The 19,685-nt window shown below is 48.2% G+C and overlaps 1 protein-coding gene across 1 annotated transcript in view; it reads left to right on the top strand.

Annotated features, from left to right (window-relative positions):
- The window catches only part of LOC4804516 (uncharacterized), a 68,702-nt gene that overhangs the window by 2,454 nt on the left and 46,563 nt on the right, over positions 1-19,685 (top strand). Inside the window, exons 2-7 of the mRNA XM_001361030.5 lie at positions 12,007-13,512; positions 13,579-14,347; positions 14,428-14,530; positions 14,610-14,747; positions 15,795-15,870; positions 15,929-16,058. Coding sequence (XP_001361067.4) covers positions 12,460-13,512; positions 13,579-14,347; positions 14,428-14,530; positions 14,610-14,747; positions 15,795-15,870; positions 15,929-16,058 — 2,269 coding nt within the window. The 5' untranslated portion in view covers positions 12,007-12,459. The remainder of the gene's footprint in view (positions 1-12,006; positions 13,513-13,578; positions 14,348-14,427; positions 14,531-14,609; positions 14,748-15,794; positions 15,871-15,928; positions 16,059-19,685) is intronic.

The following is a 19,685-nucleotide window of genomic DNA, read 5'->3' as shown; positions in this document are numbered from 1 at the left end:
GCTCCATTTTTGGGGCTTACGGTATCTCTTTCTGGCACATCAATCTCCTCCGCATACGAATTCGTGTGTACATCATAGCTGTTCGTAGTCGAAAAAACCACTTGCCGAGTGACTCGAAGCCAACATGTCGTATGGGTAACTTTCCACCAAAAAAACAAAAAATACTCGTACAAAAAAGAACTTGAAACTTTTTCCGATGGATTGGATGCTTAAGCTGGTTGGCTCGTTCATTATAAGCTGCTCGTTCTTGGTCCGTCCGTCCGTCCGTCGGTTCGTTCTTTTTTGCTGGAATTTTCCGGCTTCTCCTGCGTGCTAGGGGGTGTCTGTGAGTGGGTGTGGGTGTGTGCATGTGACATGTCTGACGTCTCATTTTCTGCCATATAAACCTGATGATGGTTTCGGTCCAGCACCAGACGGCAGGCGGTGCAAAACGGTGCAGGCGGCGGCATGCCTTAATTTGGCATTAGGGCGTTTCAATGGAAACTCATTTGAAAGTTTTCTTTATGAAAATCTGTGCATAGGCACATCAGCATTTGGGCTTCCAAAATAAATACTTACGTGTGTGTGTGAGTGCTGTGTGTGTGTGTGTGTGTGTGTGTGTGTGTGTGTGTGCGTTTGATTCCGGCTGACGGCTGCTGCTGTTGTTTTGTGGGCCTTGAAGCTGGCGAACGCGCCTGACCGAGCAGCAATGCTCCTCAAATGTGGAGACGGTTTTTGTGTGTGGGAATACGGCAGATGTATAACGGAGCGGCATATACGGAGCGGTATATGTATGTACATACACCCACACTGAGGCATGTATTTGGCAACATATTGTTGTGTTGGCAGGATAAATAATACATAAATATGTACATACACATATACATGCATACATACCTATATGCGATACAGAAACATACATATATCGAAATAAATCTGTATATGGCACCCGGCTTATGCGAATTTTCTGCTACTCGCGAGGAACTTCTTTCACGCACGAACAAAGGAGGACACCGGACGGACTCCTTAATCATCGATATATGTCGCAGCGCAATATATCAGAGGAAAGGGATGTGCCACTGCCACTGCCAGTGGCACTGCCTCTACCTCTGCAGCATGCCACAGATTATATGTAGATTGAAAATATGCAAGTTTCCCATTGATTTGCCAAGGCTTTGGGCCAAATGAAATATGAACAGCATTCCGGGATCTTGCCCACCTTCGGTCTAGTCTGGTCTCCCTCTGGCCTTATGACGATTTTTAAAAAGTGCTTTTAAGCCGACATTGACATTTTCTATTTTCCCAGTGATTTGCCTGCACATTTCGGCTGCCTAATTGATGAGAGCCAGTGGATGATGCTGATACCTTATGCAGGTTATGCAGGATATGCAGGCCATACAGGATATCGGTCAATAAATCATGGAGGACTTGCATATTAAATGCAAATTGCGGCAGGCCAATAAATCGCATGACCTGCATTGATCTTTGGCGCCCCCCACTGCAGCATTCTCCAGACAACTGCACAAAAAGCCGGAAAATGAGCGGAAAATTGTGCCACATTAAATTAGCCGACCGACAAGTAGCTCTCGTCCTCGGCTTCGGCTACGGCTACGGCTTCAGCTTCGGCCCTTGTCTTTGCCAACTATTTTTTTGTGTGTAATTCAATTGGCTCCGAGCAGGCTGGCAGACAAAATGCAATTAGCATTAACGGGGGAAAACCTCTCAAGGCCTCCGTCCCGCCCCACTTTTACGGAGAAAGAAAGAGGGAAGGGCGTAAAATGTAGCCGCAATTTAAGCAAATATTTAATCAAACAAAAAGCCACAGCAAACACCCCGAGAAACGCTTAAATCAACATGAATTTAACTGCAGTTTAAAATGTGTTCGAACTAGAATTTTAATTAAACAAAATCAACAGAAAGGAAAGGGAAATTTCCACAATGAAAGTCAAATACGGAAAGAGTGGAGTGGAATAGATATTCATTTCTTTGACTTTTTGAATGGAGTAACATTTCCGGCCATCGAGAAAGGCTATTTCGAACAGGTAGAGAGAGGAAGAGTATTTGGATGAATACCAAAAATGAAGAATGAACAAGGAAAAAGAAAACATGGGAGCTTCGACACTTCTTTGGGGCCTTTATCGTGGTCGTAGGACCTTTATGGAATTTATGGAAACTTGTACAATTTTGTGGCAATGGAAAAAGGGATGTTCTTAGTTTTTATTTTATTAAATTTAGCAAAATTTCAATGAGTGTAGAATACCTTAGCATAAAATTCCGTAGGCATGCAAGGAATGCGCTTTTCATAAACTTTGGTCTTCGAGGGGGGCTGGCCTTGTTCTGAAGTTTTTTGGCCTCCAGCGGAAGTTACCGCAACGCAACACACAATTTAAGGTATGACCCAGTTGCAGGACATTGCCATCCAGGCAGTTTGACGCTTTCATCTGGGAAGAGCACTCAAGAATTCTCTGACGCGACCGCCAAAGTGCGAAGAGGAACCAGAACCAACCGCAGGAGCGATAGTGGAAATAGGTGTCCGACCAGGCTGTCCTTCCCGTCAGGATTCCATGTCATTAGGCATTCATAAAGGCGGTCCCTCGTATTCTTTGCGTGTTTGCGGCTTAAAGAGTGCGCTCCAAGTGCTCCGTTCGAGTGCCGGACAGCATTCGCTGTTTAGGTAATTGCACCAAGCACATGTTCAGGTGCTCTGAAATGGCCTCCCCTCCTGCTATGAATATGCATAAAGTAGTTGCCTCTTTAAAAGTGGATGCTGCTGCTCATTCTCGGCATTCTAAAGGCCAAATACACAGCCAGACAGAGCGACAGAGTGGCCAACAGAATTCCTCACACATATTTACCTGCCAACCTGCCGCCGTGTGGCGTGTGGCACATATGCGGAGACACAACAGGCCACAAAATGGTGTCCGAGTGTGGGGAGCGGGAGCGGATGGGTACGTGACGGCAGGTGACATTGACTAACATGCAACATGGGGGACTACATGCACACATGCAGCACAGAGGGGAAGAAGGAGACGCATGCTGGCCAACAATTTGTGGCAGTGAAATTTAGCACGAACAATTTAATTTCAATAAAAACGCAGCAGCAGCAGCAGCAACCAGCAACCAGCAACCAGCAGCGATAACATTCACACGACGCAAGATAAAACAAGTGCTCGTAAAACACACATGTTTGCCTTTGCCTCCCTTTTACTCTCCCTCACTCGCCCTCTCTCCCTCCCTCTCTCTCTCTGACTGTGTGCGTGTATTACATGCATAAATGCAATTTAATTTAATTGCTCAACATTTTGAATGCGGACAGTTTAGTTGGGGATTGCCGTGTTGATTTAGCTGTTGATTTGCCTTGCCACACGCGCCACACGCTAATCTGCGGCGCGTAATTCAGGATTAAAATAATATTTAAAGGGATTTGCCCATTGTTTTTGACTCTCACACGGGTTTACCATTGGCCAACTTTCATTTCCATTTCTATCTCTTAATAGTCGAAAAATGTCCCATAAGCGAAAGGACACCTTCGTTACCGCGAATGTTAATGTCTGTGGCCTTAGTAGAGACTATCTTTGGCATCTGCTGTCCCTGCTCTATTATTAGTGGTCTTCCTTCATCGACAGCTCTCTTCCCTATTCCCTCAATAGTCGTTTAAGCCATCTCTAGTCAATGCAATTGACTGAAAAATATACATGGCAGCGTGCAAAACTGGGCAAAGAGGTGTGTAGTGAAATGTCTCTGATGGGAAACGCATGCTGCAAGGTTGCACCATGTTTGTGTTTGTGTTTGTGTTTGTGTTTGTGTTTCCCCTTTGTGCCAGTGTGTAGTGTGTATGTGAGTGTGAGTGCTATGCATACGCCCGAGTTGTTGCTTGAATGTCAGTTTATATCTCAAGGATAAGCGGCACCCTCCCCTGGCTTGGGGTTAGCCAAGGGGTAACCAATGCTCTGACTTTTCCTCATTTTGGCCACACACACATGTAGATTACTTGTGTCGCTTTCACACATTACGTACACCATATGTACACATGCATATACAGATGTAAATGTTCATGCGATTCTCGCGTGAGATTTGTGGCCCTTGGCATGTGGCTCTCCCTAATAAATGGCCACTTTAAAGTTTAAACAGAGGCAGGCAAGGGCAAGGAGCGGTGGAAAGTGAAAGCGCGAATGTGAAACACAGAAATTGGATTTTCATTGGGTTCACTTCTGCATTGGCCAGCAATTGGGGCTACCAGCCTCTGCACGAAACCCTAATCGATATTTCCCTTTCCTTTCCCTTCGATACGCATTTGTGATTGCCTTCGAGCAGAGTTGGCCACAACATCATTAATTTCCACTGAAAAAGTGTCAGATTCGCTCTCACCTGAAATGCGAATTCCCATTTGTCTTTTTTCACATGTCAACATGTCGTAAATTAGAGCGGAGGCCAACATGAATTCAATCAATTGGAAAACTGAATTAGGTAATAATTTCCATTGCAGAAGGGATGTCCCTCTTTCCCTGTGTCTCTCATTCTCAAGGAAATATCAAAAACCACACGGTAGCAACAGTGTCACTCCCTCTCTCTCTCTTTCTCCATTTTACCGACACTTTTCTTTGAACAAGAAACATCTAGAAATGAGGCAAACATCTGTTCAAAATCATAATACCCATGCCGAAGGTATACAAATTGTTGGATGAACAAAGAATCGATTAGAATTGTAATTCCCGCAAATGGAATTGCGAAAGGAATTATGAAATTACTAAAAAAGAGGGCGAACGTTGGGAGTCGCAGCTGGCTGCGTTTTTGGTTTATTCGTATCTTCAGAATTGTGGATGGATTATCAAAGGAGTGTGGATGCGAAATTTCGTTGCTCTAGATCCTATAGTCTCTGAAAACCAGGCCACAAGTCGGTCGGATGGTCAGTCCGACAGACAGACGTGGCTCGGGTCAGAAAGGCTTCCTTCTGGCCGATACACTCATCCACTTTCCCCACAAATCTCTATACTCTTTTTGAGTGTTAAAGATTATATATACAATTTATTAGAGCGCAATATCCTGTTCCATCAAGCCAAGAACAAATATTTTCCCTTGAATTTTAATGTAAATTCCAATGAACAATAAAATGCCAAACAGCAAATGCGATAAAATTGCAGTCCAGAAATGAATTTAAATTGAATAATGCATATTCCTTGGAAAATGCACCCCCTGAGAGTCAGTGTCCTTCATTGTGCTCTCAATTAGTGGCTGGTATTTTATCCCTCGAATGTTAACTGGTAGCTCGTCCCCAAAACCTGGCCAAAACCTACATGTCTCCACCCCACAATCTGGCCAAAAAAAAAACGAAGAAGAAGATGAAGAAGAATGTTGTTTACTCTCGGCTGAGTGAATATTTTGTGCGCAGTCAGCAGCCGACAACAAAGTGGGGGGCGTCATCGTCTCCTCCATGGATTCATTTTGGGGTCGTAATGAGCGTCCGTTAGCAGGAAGACGAGATAAACTTGTTGCAGCGATAAAAAGCCATAAATTTGCGAGTCTCGCGTGGGTATGTGGGTGTGTGGTGTGAGTGTGTCTGTGCCCCTGTATCTCTGTCTCAGTATCTGTATCGGTGAGAGCGTGTGCGAGCGCTCTAATTAATAGCATAACGGATGGGAAGCCACACACACACATACATAAGCTTCCCTCCTGCCACCATCTGCCACATGGCACTGCCTCTGGCCGTGTCCGCCGCTAAACGCCAGCAATTAAATTCTACTAAAAATGCGTGAGAAACTTTCCACACCAGATGTTGGCGTCTTTCCGCTCCTAGATGTTCTTCCTCCTCGTGTTGCCCTTGTTCCTCGTGTTTTTAGCCAAGTCAAAAACGATGTTAGCCATTACAACACAATTTTTTGGGGCTAATAAGTAAGAGAACCAAGCAGAAACACAAGGGAGTAACTTTCTCTGGGCTAAGCGAACTGAAGGAAAAGTTCAGCTGTTTTCCACTGAGGGGCCAAGGCCTGTGCACTCCAGTAGACCGAAAGGAGACCAGTGCCCGGTCAGGAGCAGGAGCAGGAGCTGGAGCGTAGCCGACCAGGAGGCCAATTGTGTAATGCATATTTGATTTGTATTTACGCTCTTTGCGTTCGCAAATCGATTGTCATTTGAGTGCTGCCACCCTGCCACACGCTACCGGCCGCCCTACCGGCCTGCATCCCTGGCCCCCCAGGCCCCCCAGGCCCTTCTCTGACTGTACTCCTGCGTGAACAAATGCGGCGCCATTACCAACACCAACACCAACACCATGACTGTACCCAACGTCCGAGCAGCGCCAACAGAAACACTTTAAAGCAACAAAAACAACAATATATAGTAAATATTGCACAGTCAGGCATTTTCCCCGCTACGTAGCGAAAGTGTGTTGCTCTTGTAGATGCAATAAAAATTATTGTGTAATTTATTTACCCAGAATTGTTTAGTCGGAGAAGTGGGACGGCCTGGGGCACGATGGGCATGTTGTTGCTATGAAGTGGCATAGGATTTGAGGTGCACCATTTGTTGAGGTTTGTTTTGCGTAGTGTTGTTTTTTGTGGCACAGGAATATTTAAGCCGTATTTCCCACTATTTGGAGAATTTTCAGACACTTTAACAGGCACCTAATGAATGTTCTATGAATATCTGAGGAGCATTCAAAAGTCCGTCTATGGTATGCTAATGAAATGTATCTGTGTCTTCCAACTTCCCAACAATGGCCAATATTGAATCATCGTGATGCCCGAAAAGTTTTGAAGAGTATCGGAAATCGAAGGCACTCATGACTTTCATTGGAAATTAATGGAAACGATTCTCATTTCTTGCCTCTCTCTCTCTCTGTGTAGCTCTCTCTGCTGACCTTTCCCTTTCACTGGGCAAGGACATGCCTCCGATTCTGTTACTGCCACTGGGATCCCAATTATGTGTGCCTCCATGCGTATACGCAATATTTCCCCGCCTGATTTCACCCACTCCACTGCTTCCTGCTCACCCTCTCCCGTCACCTTCTCCCGTCACCCTATCCTGTTCGCCTGTTGTTTGTATACAGAAGTATTTGCTATGTGCACGTATCTGGTGCGAGTACGACAGCGAGTAAATTAAACAACAAAATTAACCGGAAAAGTTAAAGGTATTTAATTGCTTTTGATTGTTGTTGTTTTGAGGCTGCCTAGACAATGGCACACCCGACGGCCATTCATAAAAATGCCAAACGCATGAACACAGTCGAATCGAATCGAATCCATGCGGTTCGAACTGGAATTGGAATTGGTATTGAATGGGTCAGAACAAAAGAAGAAGAAAACCGGCGGCAGGGAACGGCAGTAGAGGCCAGCTAGCCACAAGGCGAAGCGGCAAACAAATACCAAGCGACGTGTAAATATTTAGTCCCAGACACCATGTTTATATCGAACCTTCGAAACCAAAAAGAAAAAACAACACCCGAACCATTTGATAGTTTGATTTGTGCCGCAGAACCAGGCTAGAATAGGCAGCTATTGATGAGGCCAGGGAAGGGATGTGGTGCATGGAGGGGAATCACAGAACAGACTGATTGATGTGCCTGCTGATCCGATTGTGAAAAGTCCATAAATACGAGCTGGCGACTTTGATAAATAAACAAAACCGCGTGCGACTCGGTCCCCCATGGGGGCCATTCGCATAACTCACTCCGCCAATGATCCGAAATTGATCCAATTCGTGTTGGGTCAAAGTTCAAGGCCAACCGATGGCTGTTGTGGCGTGGTGCGAGTACGAGTACGATGGGCAGACGCCCGAGGAGATCCCTCGCCAGCCAGCAGACAGCTCATATTTGAACTTGAGCCACAGCATGCACACGAGGCAGCAGCAACGACAGCGACAGCGACAGCGACAACGGCAGCACAGTTGTAGCACGGTTGTACCAGTAGTAACAACTGCATGCCACAGCACACTCACACACACGCCAGAAAAACACCGATGCGCAGGCAGGGTCCTGAATATGCATGCGTATGGGTATGGTACGGGTATGGTATGTGTGTGTCGTCAAACTGTCATCCTGCATTTCAGACGGCGTCTCATCTGGGCCAAAGGCACAGTATGTCGCACCATGGGATCGCAGCATACAATGAGTGCTTAAAATTTGTTCTGTTAGAAAAGAAAGAACGGCAAGGAAAATCGTTCTTTCAAAAGATAGTCTAGGCCTGCAAAAATATAGTTATTGATGAATTATCGATATGAAGAGATGACCAGATTCGTTTGCTACTGCCACCCATTGTGCATGGCTTCGGTTTACACAGCGTGGCAGTGCCACTGGACGTGGGACGTGGGATGTGGTATGTGGCTGTGAATGCAGATGTTGGTGCCGACCCTTGGACCTGGCGACAGACAGACATTTCTTCACAGACAGTTTTCACTAATTATCTGACACGTTGATGGCTGCTGGGCTGCTGGACTGCTGGGCTGTTCGGATGCCACGGTGCTCCTTCTGTTGCTGTCTTTGCTGCACTTTTCTGAGGTCGCGTACAGCCGAGAGGCAGGGAGCAGGAGCAGGCCCACAGCAGAGCTCGTTGCGGCCAAGGACTCATTTGAATGTGTGTCGTTCTTATACACACCGATGGACAAACTCTACAAGGAAAAAAACAACATTTCAGAACTCTAATTTCAAAGGTCGTGCCACTGCCAAATGAGACACGGAACTGTGGAGCGGAGCAAAAAAAGGAACACTTCTCGGTTTTCAGCTTTCGGACCAGCTCTCGTTTCGGTGTCATGTGCTTTAAGCCATGTGCATGTTTTATTTGCCACTCCGGCTTTTGTGTGTGTGTTCGGGTTTGGTCTGTTGTTATGTTGCTCTGCCTTTTATTTTGTGGGCCAGCATACAAACATACATACGAGCATCTGCGAAGGACAGCGGCAACAGCGAGTGGGGGCGTCAATAATTGAACAGCCCCCTTTCCCCCCTCCCAGGCCGAAAGCATTGGGCATCTGTGTCGGTGTCGGTGTCGGTGTGGAAGCTGGTGTCGACCAACGGAAAGTTGATTAAATTCAAGCACTCGCCGCCCCGAATGTGCCGCCGAATCCAGTTCTCCTCGCCGCCTCTCCGCCTTTCCCCCTCTCCAGCTCCGTCTCTGACTGCAGCCCGGGGCATTTGCATTTACGATTCCATTCTTGATTTGAGCGCGGGTAATTGTACTGCGAAATTATTAACAATTATATATGTATGTACATATTTATGGGGGGAATACTGTGTGGACTGTGGCACCGTTCTGAATGTGGCATGAAAACGCGGCCTGGCCAGCGCGGCGGATGCGGAATTTTGTGCTTTATTATCACGTCTACGACATGGGTGTCCGGGATATAGCGATAACTTTGTAGCTGTTATTGCATGTCCGGAATGTTAAATGACATAGTTCTAAATGAAGTTCAACCTTGAAATCTTATCTAAAGGATATATTTCTGCATACCATACATACATTACATATTTTCATGGTATAAATTAAACAAAAGGATGTGCCTGATAAAGTTTTAAAGCCATTAGCCAAATAGCATCCCCCCAATTACGAGACATCTGTTCTGCCTGTCATTGACACCAGGAGAAACACCACTATAAGTTTAGAGGGAAAACTACGAGGACTCGCAAAAACTACAAAATACAATCGCATAAGTTTAATGGAGAAAAAACTGTCAACTACTTGGCTGAAAAGTTCCCCCGAACCACGCACACACACAAACACACAGAATGAGAAAAAGGCACACAGACACGAGATAACATGTTTACAGTAAGCAACAAGCAGCAGCAGTAACATTAACATGCAGCTTAACGGGGTAGATAGGCCTATGTTAACAGAATATGCGCAGCTCTCTCTCTCAGTCTCTCTGTTGCGCTCTCTGCCTCTGCTTCTGCACAACTGTTGAGCATTGGTTCTCTGTCGCTGCCGCCTCAGTTGACGGCAGCAGAGAAACGACAGCTGTTGCCGCTGTTAACTATTATTTACATTTGCGGCTGCGGCGGCGGCAGCAGCAGCAGCAGCAACAGTTATAATTTTTGCCTGGCTTCTCTTTATGTCCTCGAATGATTTATTTTGGGATTGGCTGAGAGAGTAGCACGGCCCTGGCTGCCGGCAAGGTGTATTTAATCAAGGTGAGCGCACCTCAGTCTCTGTTTCGGTAACTTTGATTAAAAATGTACAAATATCATCGGGAATATCATATTCTGGGAATGCCTGACCTTAAATACATTTACAATACCCCTTGGACTAATGTTTGTGTGAATTTATGCGTGTATGACCTTTCTCCTTCTGCCTTTCTCCGCTCTTTCGCTTGTCTAGAGATTGCTGGGGCGCCTGATGCTCTGTTCGGAGTAGAGATAAGACGCTTATGGCATCCGCTTTTCAAAAATTATTATTATTACAAGAATTTGCTCTGTCAACAAACACACACCACTCTTGTCTTCAGTTTCAATCGGCCCAGATTGCTCTCTGGCTAGAAAATTGCTTACAGCTTAAAGCTGTAAATTGGCTAAACCTCAACCCACCCATCCCCCCAAATGGGATCAACTATGAATATTAGATTTCCGCTCGTGTATTTCTCTCTGTGTTCGTTCTGTGTGCAGATGTGCGTGTGAGGAGGGTCGGAATGGAGGAGTCCTTCGGAGGATGGGCCTGCGGCTGGAACTTGGGCCGTTAATACTGTTAACTGAAATTTATGCAAAACTGGCGACTTCAAAAGTTTTTACATTATTCAGCCATATCATTTAATTAGCCCGTGCCACATGGTATTTAGAGGGGCGACACGCCACGAGGCCCCGCCTTGGACATATTCTTTGCTATTTTTATTTGTTCATATTTTCCATTTAATCATCTCTCTCCTTTGCTACTGTTGATGGCAGCACCGGCACCCATTGTCACGACCCTTTTGTGTGTCATTTGCATGAAATTCATGAACATGACTGCGCCTGCAACATCGGGCACGACAACGACAACGTTTACGGCACACCATCCAATGGCGACGACAACGGTTACGGGCTCTGGCTGTGACTATGAACTGCGGAAATGAAAACAATATCCATTTCCATTGTAGGTTTTTATTCGGAATCTACGTAGATATATGTATGTATGGAGGTACTACATATCGCGTATGAAGAGCTGTAGAAAGCGCAATGGAGGCCATAAGGGAGACCGCGACCTGTCGCCGGCACACGTTCTCCCTAGGCCCTCAGCACCAGAATACACAGACACAGACAGACACACACACACTGGGAGAGTGGTGGTAGTAAGCCCAGTTTCAGCTTCGGCTTCGTTATTGATACTACCACTGCCCCCCGCTGGCAGTCCGACCCCTTTTTCGCTCAGAAAATATTTAAATTTACTTAAATTCATCATTTTACATCGCTTTGATTTGTGTTTGGTGAATATTTAGTGTCTGCTCGATAGCCATTTGATTCAAGTTTGAAGGATAGTGGAATTCGAAGTAGTTTCAGACATGATTACATGATATGTAAAAAAAAAAAAAAAAATCTTATGTTAAGAATCAGATAAAAAGTAATTTAAAACACGTTTAGATCTCATGGGGAAGAATTTCAATGCCTTAAATATGAATTTTCCAGCAAAAATCTGCTGGAAAAATGCCAAGAAAAGTCGGACAGCACTGAGGCACGGCACTCAACGGAGAATGGCTTTTATGCGTACATATTGTATGACTGTGTGTGCGGGGGAGTGCTTCTGCCTCCCTCTATGTGTGTGCGTGGGCGAGGGGTGTGCGTGCAACAAGTAGAAATCTGTTACACTCATGAATAATGGAGGCAGGCGCGAGCCCGAACCAGGAGCCAGAGACAGAACCAGAGACAGAGAAGTGAGCATAAACTATTGGCAAACTTTCCTCGCCCCACGCCCCTCGCCTCGTCGGTTGCGCCAGTTGTGCGGCCTTGACTATTGATGGGATGGAAGGTGGCTGTGGAAGAGTGGCATGGGATGGTATGGGATGGGTATTGGATGGGATGATTGTCTATTGAGTCGTTGAATTGGTGAATCTAATATCATGTTGCCGTTGTTGCAGGTTCCAGGTGCCGTGTTGCAGCCGCTGCCGGTAAGCGCCACTTGTGAAGCCATCGTGACACACAAAAGGACTGCTCCATTGAAAAGGCAATTGACGAAAAAAAATACGAAAAAAGCAAGAGGTAAACTGCCATAGATAGAAGGGAAACACTGCAACACGAGGAGGAGATGCGACGCTGCCGACGGTGACAGTGGCGCCCCACCTGGACATCATCTAGACACCATTCCTCAGCTAGATGACGGGCAGCAGCAGGAGCAGTCAAAGGCACGGCTCGAGGACAAACCGATCAACGTGTCAACGAGAACGTCAACGTCAACGCGTCGAGGAGGATGCAAATTGTCGCAATCAAGTGCCACAGCTACAGCGACGACACCAGCAGCAGCAGCCAGAGAGAGCGCCAACCCATTGAGGAGACGGAGACCCAACGCAGGGGCGCCCACCCCCACCCGCAACATGGCGGACGCGGAGGATAGCAACAGTGGGGCGAGTGGGAAGGGGGGACAGGAGTCGATGCGTCTCCTGACAAAAATAGACAAGGCCGTCTCCACCAACGACATCCTGCTGGACCTGCAGCGCGCCCTCACCTATGAGGCGGTGTTCAGCACTTTGGTGGAGCACAAGATGCAGGCCCTGAAGCGCGACTACGAGGAGCACAAGAGGGCCAAGCGGGCTAAGAAACGGAAGTCCATTGGCCGCATCTTTCTGCCCCGCAAGCTCTTCGGTGGCGGTCGCCGTGGCAGCCGGGAAGAGGACTCAGCCGCAGCGCCCGCGGAGGAGCCACAAACGCCATCTGCAAAAACCATAGCCAAGGCAAAAACAAAACCCAAGGGCAGCGGCAAGGCTCAGGATGACATCGAAGTGGCTTCGGGTTCGGTGGACGCCTCGCTGCGCTTTCACGGGAAGAGCGCGGAACCGCTGGAGGATAGCCTGGCCAGCAACTCGCTGAGCAACTCGTCGGGCCCGGGGCCGGGCCGCCAAGCCATACACAGCCACAGCCTCCTGGTCCACGCCCAGACCCATACCCCGGCCAAGACGGACCTGCCACGGCGATCCGGCAGTTCAGAGGAGGAAAACGACGAGGAGGATAGGGTACGCCCGGCCCCCCTGTCCAAACATTCCACAACGACGACCAACGGTGAGTCTGAACTACTGCCTCCGGTTGGCTCCGGCTACGATAATACCTCGACGACTGCCACAGCAACTGCCACGGTGATAACTGCGGAGCGCGGTGGCGTTCTGCACAGCTCAACACTGGCGGACGACAGTCTGACCGCCTCGTTGCGCGGCAGCATCGAGAGCCTCTCCTACTCCAGCTCCCGCTGCACCGTCAGCTTTGGGGGCGCGGAGATCATCGCCGTTGCCGGCCTCGATGCGGACACACGAGAGCGTGTGCGACTGGCCAAGCGACTGCGCATCCTGGAGGCCAAGTCGATCAGTGCCCAGTGTAGTCCCATCTTTCCGAGGCACGTGGTGCGCTCGTTTCCGCTACAAGCACCCCAGCAAGCGGTGAGTAATGGTCCACATGTTGCTGCTTCTCCTCTCCCATCTCTGGTATCCGTTCTGAATTCACAGCGCCTGCACATCAATGTTCCCTCCAGTCTGGCCAAGCAGCCTTCGCCGCCACCTCCACCGCCGCATGTGGCCGTGGAGATTGAGACGCCTTCCGCAGCTGCTGCCGCTCCGACTCCTGTTTTGCTGCCACAACGCAAGCGACTGCTGCGCAAGCAAATCTCCTGCACGGATAGCGCCGGCATGGGCGGTGGGGCCAGCGAATTCGAGGGGGCGGCCTACTCGCGCTACTTTTCCCGCCAAAACACCTCGGAGGACAGCGCCAACGTGACCGTGAGCACGGTGCTGGCCCAGAGCGATTCGCAGTCCCTGCACGCCACGCCCAGCTACGCGAACACGCCCACGTCTACGGCCGGAAGGGAACAGGAGCGCCTCAAGTCGCGCAGCACCGGACTGCTGGCCGTTCGCCCACCAGCCATGGGGCTCGACACAGACGCAGTGATCATTCCCATTGAGAACGAGGGGGAGAACAGAGGGGCCAAGGCAGGGCCTGCACCGACACTGGCCCAGGAGAGGCTGAACCGGATGACCTCCACCTCCACGGGCTCCAGTGTGGCACCCACGGGATGCTGCAGTGCGGCCAAGACGGCGGCATCGCGGGCAAAAGAGAAGCCCAGAGAAGGCCAGAGTCAGAGCCACGGCTATGGTCAAGGACAGGGACAGAGGCAGGGATTCAAACCCACGCTGCCATCCTCCGCTGCGACCGCGACTGCGATGGCGGCTCAGAGCACTGGCAGCGACGACGAATACCGACGACGGAAGCGGAAGTACAGTAAGTGGCAAAGAGCACTTCACTCCCGAAAAGGTTCTTCAATCATTCACCATTCCTCTCTGCTCCTTTGCCCCTCTTAGAGCGCCATCATCGCTGCTCGGATCCTGCACTGGTGTACCCCACGCCCAGTGGTCTCCAGCAATATGTGCACGTCCTCGGCCTCACCCCAGGCTCACAGGCCATGTAAGTCCATGACGCGCACTAAAGGGAATCGAGTCTCTGTTCCGTTCCGCCTGCTAATGTCATTTATTATCCTCCGCAGACAATGCCCGTACGGTGAGGACTCGCCGTGCGACCTGCAGCTGGACATGGAGTTGGATCTGGACACAGATGCTGATAAAATCGACGACCTTGAACAGATGGTCCCCGGCGGTCATCAGCGGCATCGACGCAAGCATCGGTGAGTCCATGGGGTCCTGTTTGTCCGTCCGGCCGTACCACTTGCCAGTCCAGCTCGAAAATCTCTTTGATTACTCTCCCTCTTTGCCACCCCCTCCGTCGCTCTGGTTAGTCTTTAAATCCTTTCAAGACCCAGGACAAAGAGCTGGCGTCCTTGACAGCCCAAGCTGTCCCACACTCGTACCACCTGCTGCCCCTTCGCATTGCCAATCAGCTTGATTTGAGAAATGATCTGAGAGCATATAAATAATTGTCCCCTTTTTGGGGGACAGGTGCAACAACAACAAATGGCCGATGCCGATGTCCTTGAGCTGCACTAATAAATGTCCTGCCGATTGGCCATTGGCCAAATATGCCCCGTAATGTGGCAGCTTCCCTTGGGAGAAAGGGCGGGAGGTAGCTTCGCCCCCGTCCGCGTGACACTGAGCAGGCAAAAATTGATTGACAAGCTTTTGTGCGAACAGTTAAAGGACAGCCATGCCATGCATGGGCATGGGAATGGGCAAGTGGGTGGGACAATGGCATTGACTGCCAACCCAACTTTCAGCCTGCCACCGCCTGCCGCCAGATGTTATTTCTGCTGCTGCTGCTGCTTCGCTTGTTCTCTTTTTCTGTTGCTCCATTGCCAGGAGGCAACTTCCGTTGCAAAAATCCAGCAATGGTTGTCGGCATGTTGTTCGTCGTTATGGGAAGGTGCTGAAGGGGGGAGGAGGAGGGATGGGGGCTGGCTTGGGTTGGGGCAGGTAGAGGGGAAATTGCGGCAGCTTTGTAATGCGGAAGTTTTGCAAAACCCAAACGGAAATAGAGCAAATATGTTTAAGCTTCTGTTGCACATACTCGCATGTGTATGCGTGTGTGTGTGTGTGTGGATAAGCCGCAGGAGGGATGGTTGAGGGTAGCAGGAGGAGGATGTTAACGTGAACTGATTAATTTGAAAATTCTACCCGAAATAACCATTAAGTGATATCTATTTCTGAGAAAGCTTTTTAAAGCTACCAGTGTTAGTAAACGAATGATTAACCATTATCTACTGTACTTTCAATCACAGGCATCGCCACAAAAAGCGTCATCGGCACAAAAAACCCAAAATACTTGTACAGGACTTGGACACGGAGGTTATTAAGGTAAATCTTAATCTGATCTTAATTAAAACAGATGCTAAAAATGGTTTACTTGGTTCAGGTGATTGATCCACACGATTTGTCGAAGCGCGCACGATGGACAATCATTGCCACCGCCTGTTTGCTTTTGCTCATGTGCCTCATACTGATTGGGGTCACGCTGCGCATGGCACCGATCATCGATGATATGGGTAAGTGGAAGAACTAGATGACGAACCCAACCCGTAAAGTGTTGCCAACCAAAATGCTTAATACTGCCATGTGAATCCCCCTTGAAGACTTTATATTATATTTATACATATATCCCTGCTTGCCGCAATCAATCCCCATTTCTAAGTAGAAACTAAGTAAATGCGATTCTAATGGAACAAGTTACAGTACAATACAATATATAGATACCTTCTTTTGAAGCGCGCATCGTTATTATCCTTGAAACTCGACGCAGAACACGGCATTGTAAATATACATACCTACTTTACTGCTAAACTATATAATCGTACTGGTATTCGTATTCGTACATGCATACAAAAACACAGACATACACATACATAGATATATCCAATATTCGATATTCCTTCCATGCGATACGATCACATATCTAATGCCGTGTGTATTGTATTTTGTTTCGTTATATTTCAAATATAGAATACAAAACGAAATGTAAGTACAAGCACAAACAACAAATCTACCAAAAACCACAACAAAAAGTATTTTACAAAAAACAACGTAGTTTTCTAGATGTAATCCTGAAATCCTGCGACAAAATCTGCAGAATGTTTCGATTCGGAAGGGTTCGTAATGGTCCCCTCCTATAGGGACTTCTATGTAAAAGCTTTCGAATGTTAAGGAAAGCTCTCTGCAAAAAGCTGATTTATTTTTGTAAGCTTTTGTTATACTGTTATATTAAGCACACTGGCCCTGAGCTTTTCAGCTTACTGGGCTTTTGAGGGCAGCTTTCACTCAAACGCAATCAGGCCTCCTGCCCTCCACCTCTGCGAACCATTGCCTGCATTTATGTGTGCCATTGTGTTGCATAACAACACAGTAACGGATGCGGAACTAGGACACATGTATCACATGTTGCATCTCACACAAAAACCAATACCAACAGCCACACCAACACCGATACGGTACAAACACAGAGACTACTACTATTTTCTGTGGCAGCTTAAGGTGGCAAGCCCATTCGATGTGTTTGCTCGATAATTTTGGTTGCGTGGCGAGTGGATTTAAACGCCCCTCCCCAATTATCAACCATCAATCATGCATTTCCCCACAACTCTCTGTACCTTCATTAAGAGCTGGCGTGAAAATTAATTAGACGTTGATTAGAGCTGGTAGCCGCAACCGCCCCCCGTTCTCTAACCCTTAGCTGAGAACACACCCACATGAGACTGGGCGCCCACTGATTCAGGTCCACGTCAGCTAGCTGCTAGCAGAGGGAAACTTTTGTCGGAAAGGTGTAGTTAAACGTCAACACGCAGCAGCTGCGACTGCTCCCAAGACCAGGTGCTGCCGCTGCCAGATGGATGCCAGAGAGTGCTCCCTTTTCCAAGGCGACGCACTTAATCGGCAGCCGCACTCTGGCTGCAGCACAATGGGGTCCACGTTCACCGCCACAGCGTGACAATGGCTGGTTAAAACTAATTTGCGTGTTGGCTCTGGCAGGCCGCGCGCCGCATGCCGCACTGTGGGCCCAAAAGCGCGAAAATACCAGCAAAATGGTAGGGAAACCCAAGATATACAGCTGCTGAACGACTCTGATGGAAACGTGACCTTGAGATCACGCAAGAGGGACGAAGCAGGGCGGAAACGGAACTTAAGAAAGGAAGACCTTGCCCCACAGAAACCTCTGCCATATTGTTTTTAGCCAGAATTTTAATTTTAGTTAACAAATATAAGCCGACTATTTCCTGGTACTGTCTGTTAAGATAATTACCTTCGCTTGCTATGGTCTTGAAGCACTGCAAAGCGGATTGATTGAACATGTCCGTCCGATGTTCAATGAAGATTTCTCTTCCTGGAATTCCAATTCCGTGAAGATTCGAGTTTCAACACTTCCCACCCATAGTTGTTTTTGAGTTGGCGTCCCGCCCCCTGCAACAATGAATGCACGAGCGCGCTCGCATTCTTCGAAAAATGGCGGCCAGGCGAGGTTTCCGGTTCCTGTTCCTGCTGTACTTCTTCTGCTCCTGCTGGTACCCCGTTCTTAGGCGAGTACATTCATGGTGTGCGCAACATGGAAAATGTGAAATGCAGCTATGAATTTCTTGAGCTAAATCTGCGGCAATGACAAAGCAGCTCCGAGTTACTTCCCCGCCCGGTGGGGCGGAGGTTCTGATGACGTCGACGGGCCGCTCAGAAAACTTTTTCCACTATGCACGCAATTTCCTTAGTTTGTTGCTGTTGCTCTGTGGCAGATGTTGATGTTGTTGCAGTAGAGTCCTGCTGCCGTGCCCGTGCCCGTGCCCGTGCCCGCGGCACTCGCGCTCTGTAGCGTTGTCATTTTTTGGGTTCGCCTGTGTGGCTGGGCTGTTGTTTCATTACTTTGCCGCACAAAACAAATGCGCATAGTTGCCGTCAGTTATTATCCACTTGCAGCTACACTTTGAGGCTGCCTCGCTGCTCCTGCTGTCATCAGGCGGAGGGAATACCATCCCGAAGAGGAACAATGTGCCCCCCGTATTCCTCAGAGCCAGCAAGTACAGACTTCCCCTCCATTCCGCTACCCTATTTTTGACCGTGCTTAATCAACACGCCGTCGTCAACGATGTTACTGCGGACCACAAAAGGCATTCCAATTGCCCATGCCCCATGCCCATGGCCAGACCCTTCTCATCCTCCAGCTCATCTCCATTGCTGAGCCGCAAGTATTTCAGGGACCAAATTATTATCATAGCTTTAGCTTAAAAGCTGAAAATGCCGCTGGCCCTCTGGCGCTGGCAAAGAATTAAAAATATTTACAGTATTTTCCAAGTGAGCCACACGGTTCAGCTGAAAAGAAAAGGGCAGGAAAGGAAAGGAAAACTTGGACGAGCCAAGAGACAAAGGAAATGTCCTCTTTCTATGCGCGTGTGTGTGTGTGTGTGTGTGTAGCGTCTCTGTGTGTGCGTGTGTTGTTAACCACAAGTTGAAAAAATGCAAAGCATTCCAAACAAATATGATAAAACATATTTGCACGCAGCCAGAGACAGAGCCATAGCCCAGCACCAGAGTGAGAGTCAGAGCCAGAGCCAGAGCCAGAGATAGACAGATGGAAGAGTATTGGGATGGGATAAGGAAGAGGGGTGGCAGGACATCATCCATGGCATACGAAACAAGAACTTTGTCATCCTCATTTTCCTTCTCAATTTGCGCAGCAACCAAAAACAAATATCGACAGCTCTACAAAGGCTTATGCCCTGCCCAAGGATTAAGTCCCTCTGAACTTTCCATGATTAATGATGCTTTGAAAAGTTCTTCCCTGCCCCTTTCCCTCCTGTGCTTTTATCACCGAACTCTGGACGGTGGAGTGCGGACTCTGCTGTGGAAAAATGTGTGTATTTGCATTAGTCAACTGTCGGCTGTCGGATGTCGGTGGTCGGCAATCATCACATCATTCCAAAGCGATTTCCATAGTGTGCCTGTAATCCTCGAGTGATTGCCTCGAATGGGTCGCGTTCTGGCTCCTGAATAGTTGATTTAATCAAACTCGAGCTGCACTCAGGGGCATTCAGCGAGCATTTAGAGCAATGCACTTTTAAATAGTCACCTCTGCCCCTGCCCCTGCCCCTGCCTCTGCCTCTGCCTCCAACTTTTGCCGCATGCCGCCTACTGCC

The sequence above is a fragment of the Drosophila pseudoobscura genome, chromosome 3 (genome assembly GCF_009870125.1).
Source record: "Drosophila pseudoobscura strain MV-25-SWS-2005 chromosome 3, UCI_Dpse_MV25, whole genome shotgun sequence".
In the NCBI taxonomy this organism is placed as follows: domain Eukaryota; kingdom Metazoa; phylum Arthropoda; class Insecta; order Diptera; family Drosophilidae; genus Drosophila; species Drosophila pseudoobscura.
The sequence above is the reverse complement of the archived record's forward strand: the minus strand, read 5'-3'. Positions and strand labels throughout refer to the sequence as shown.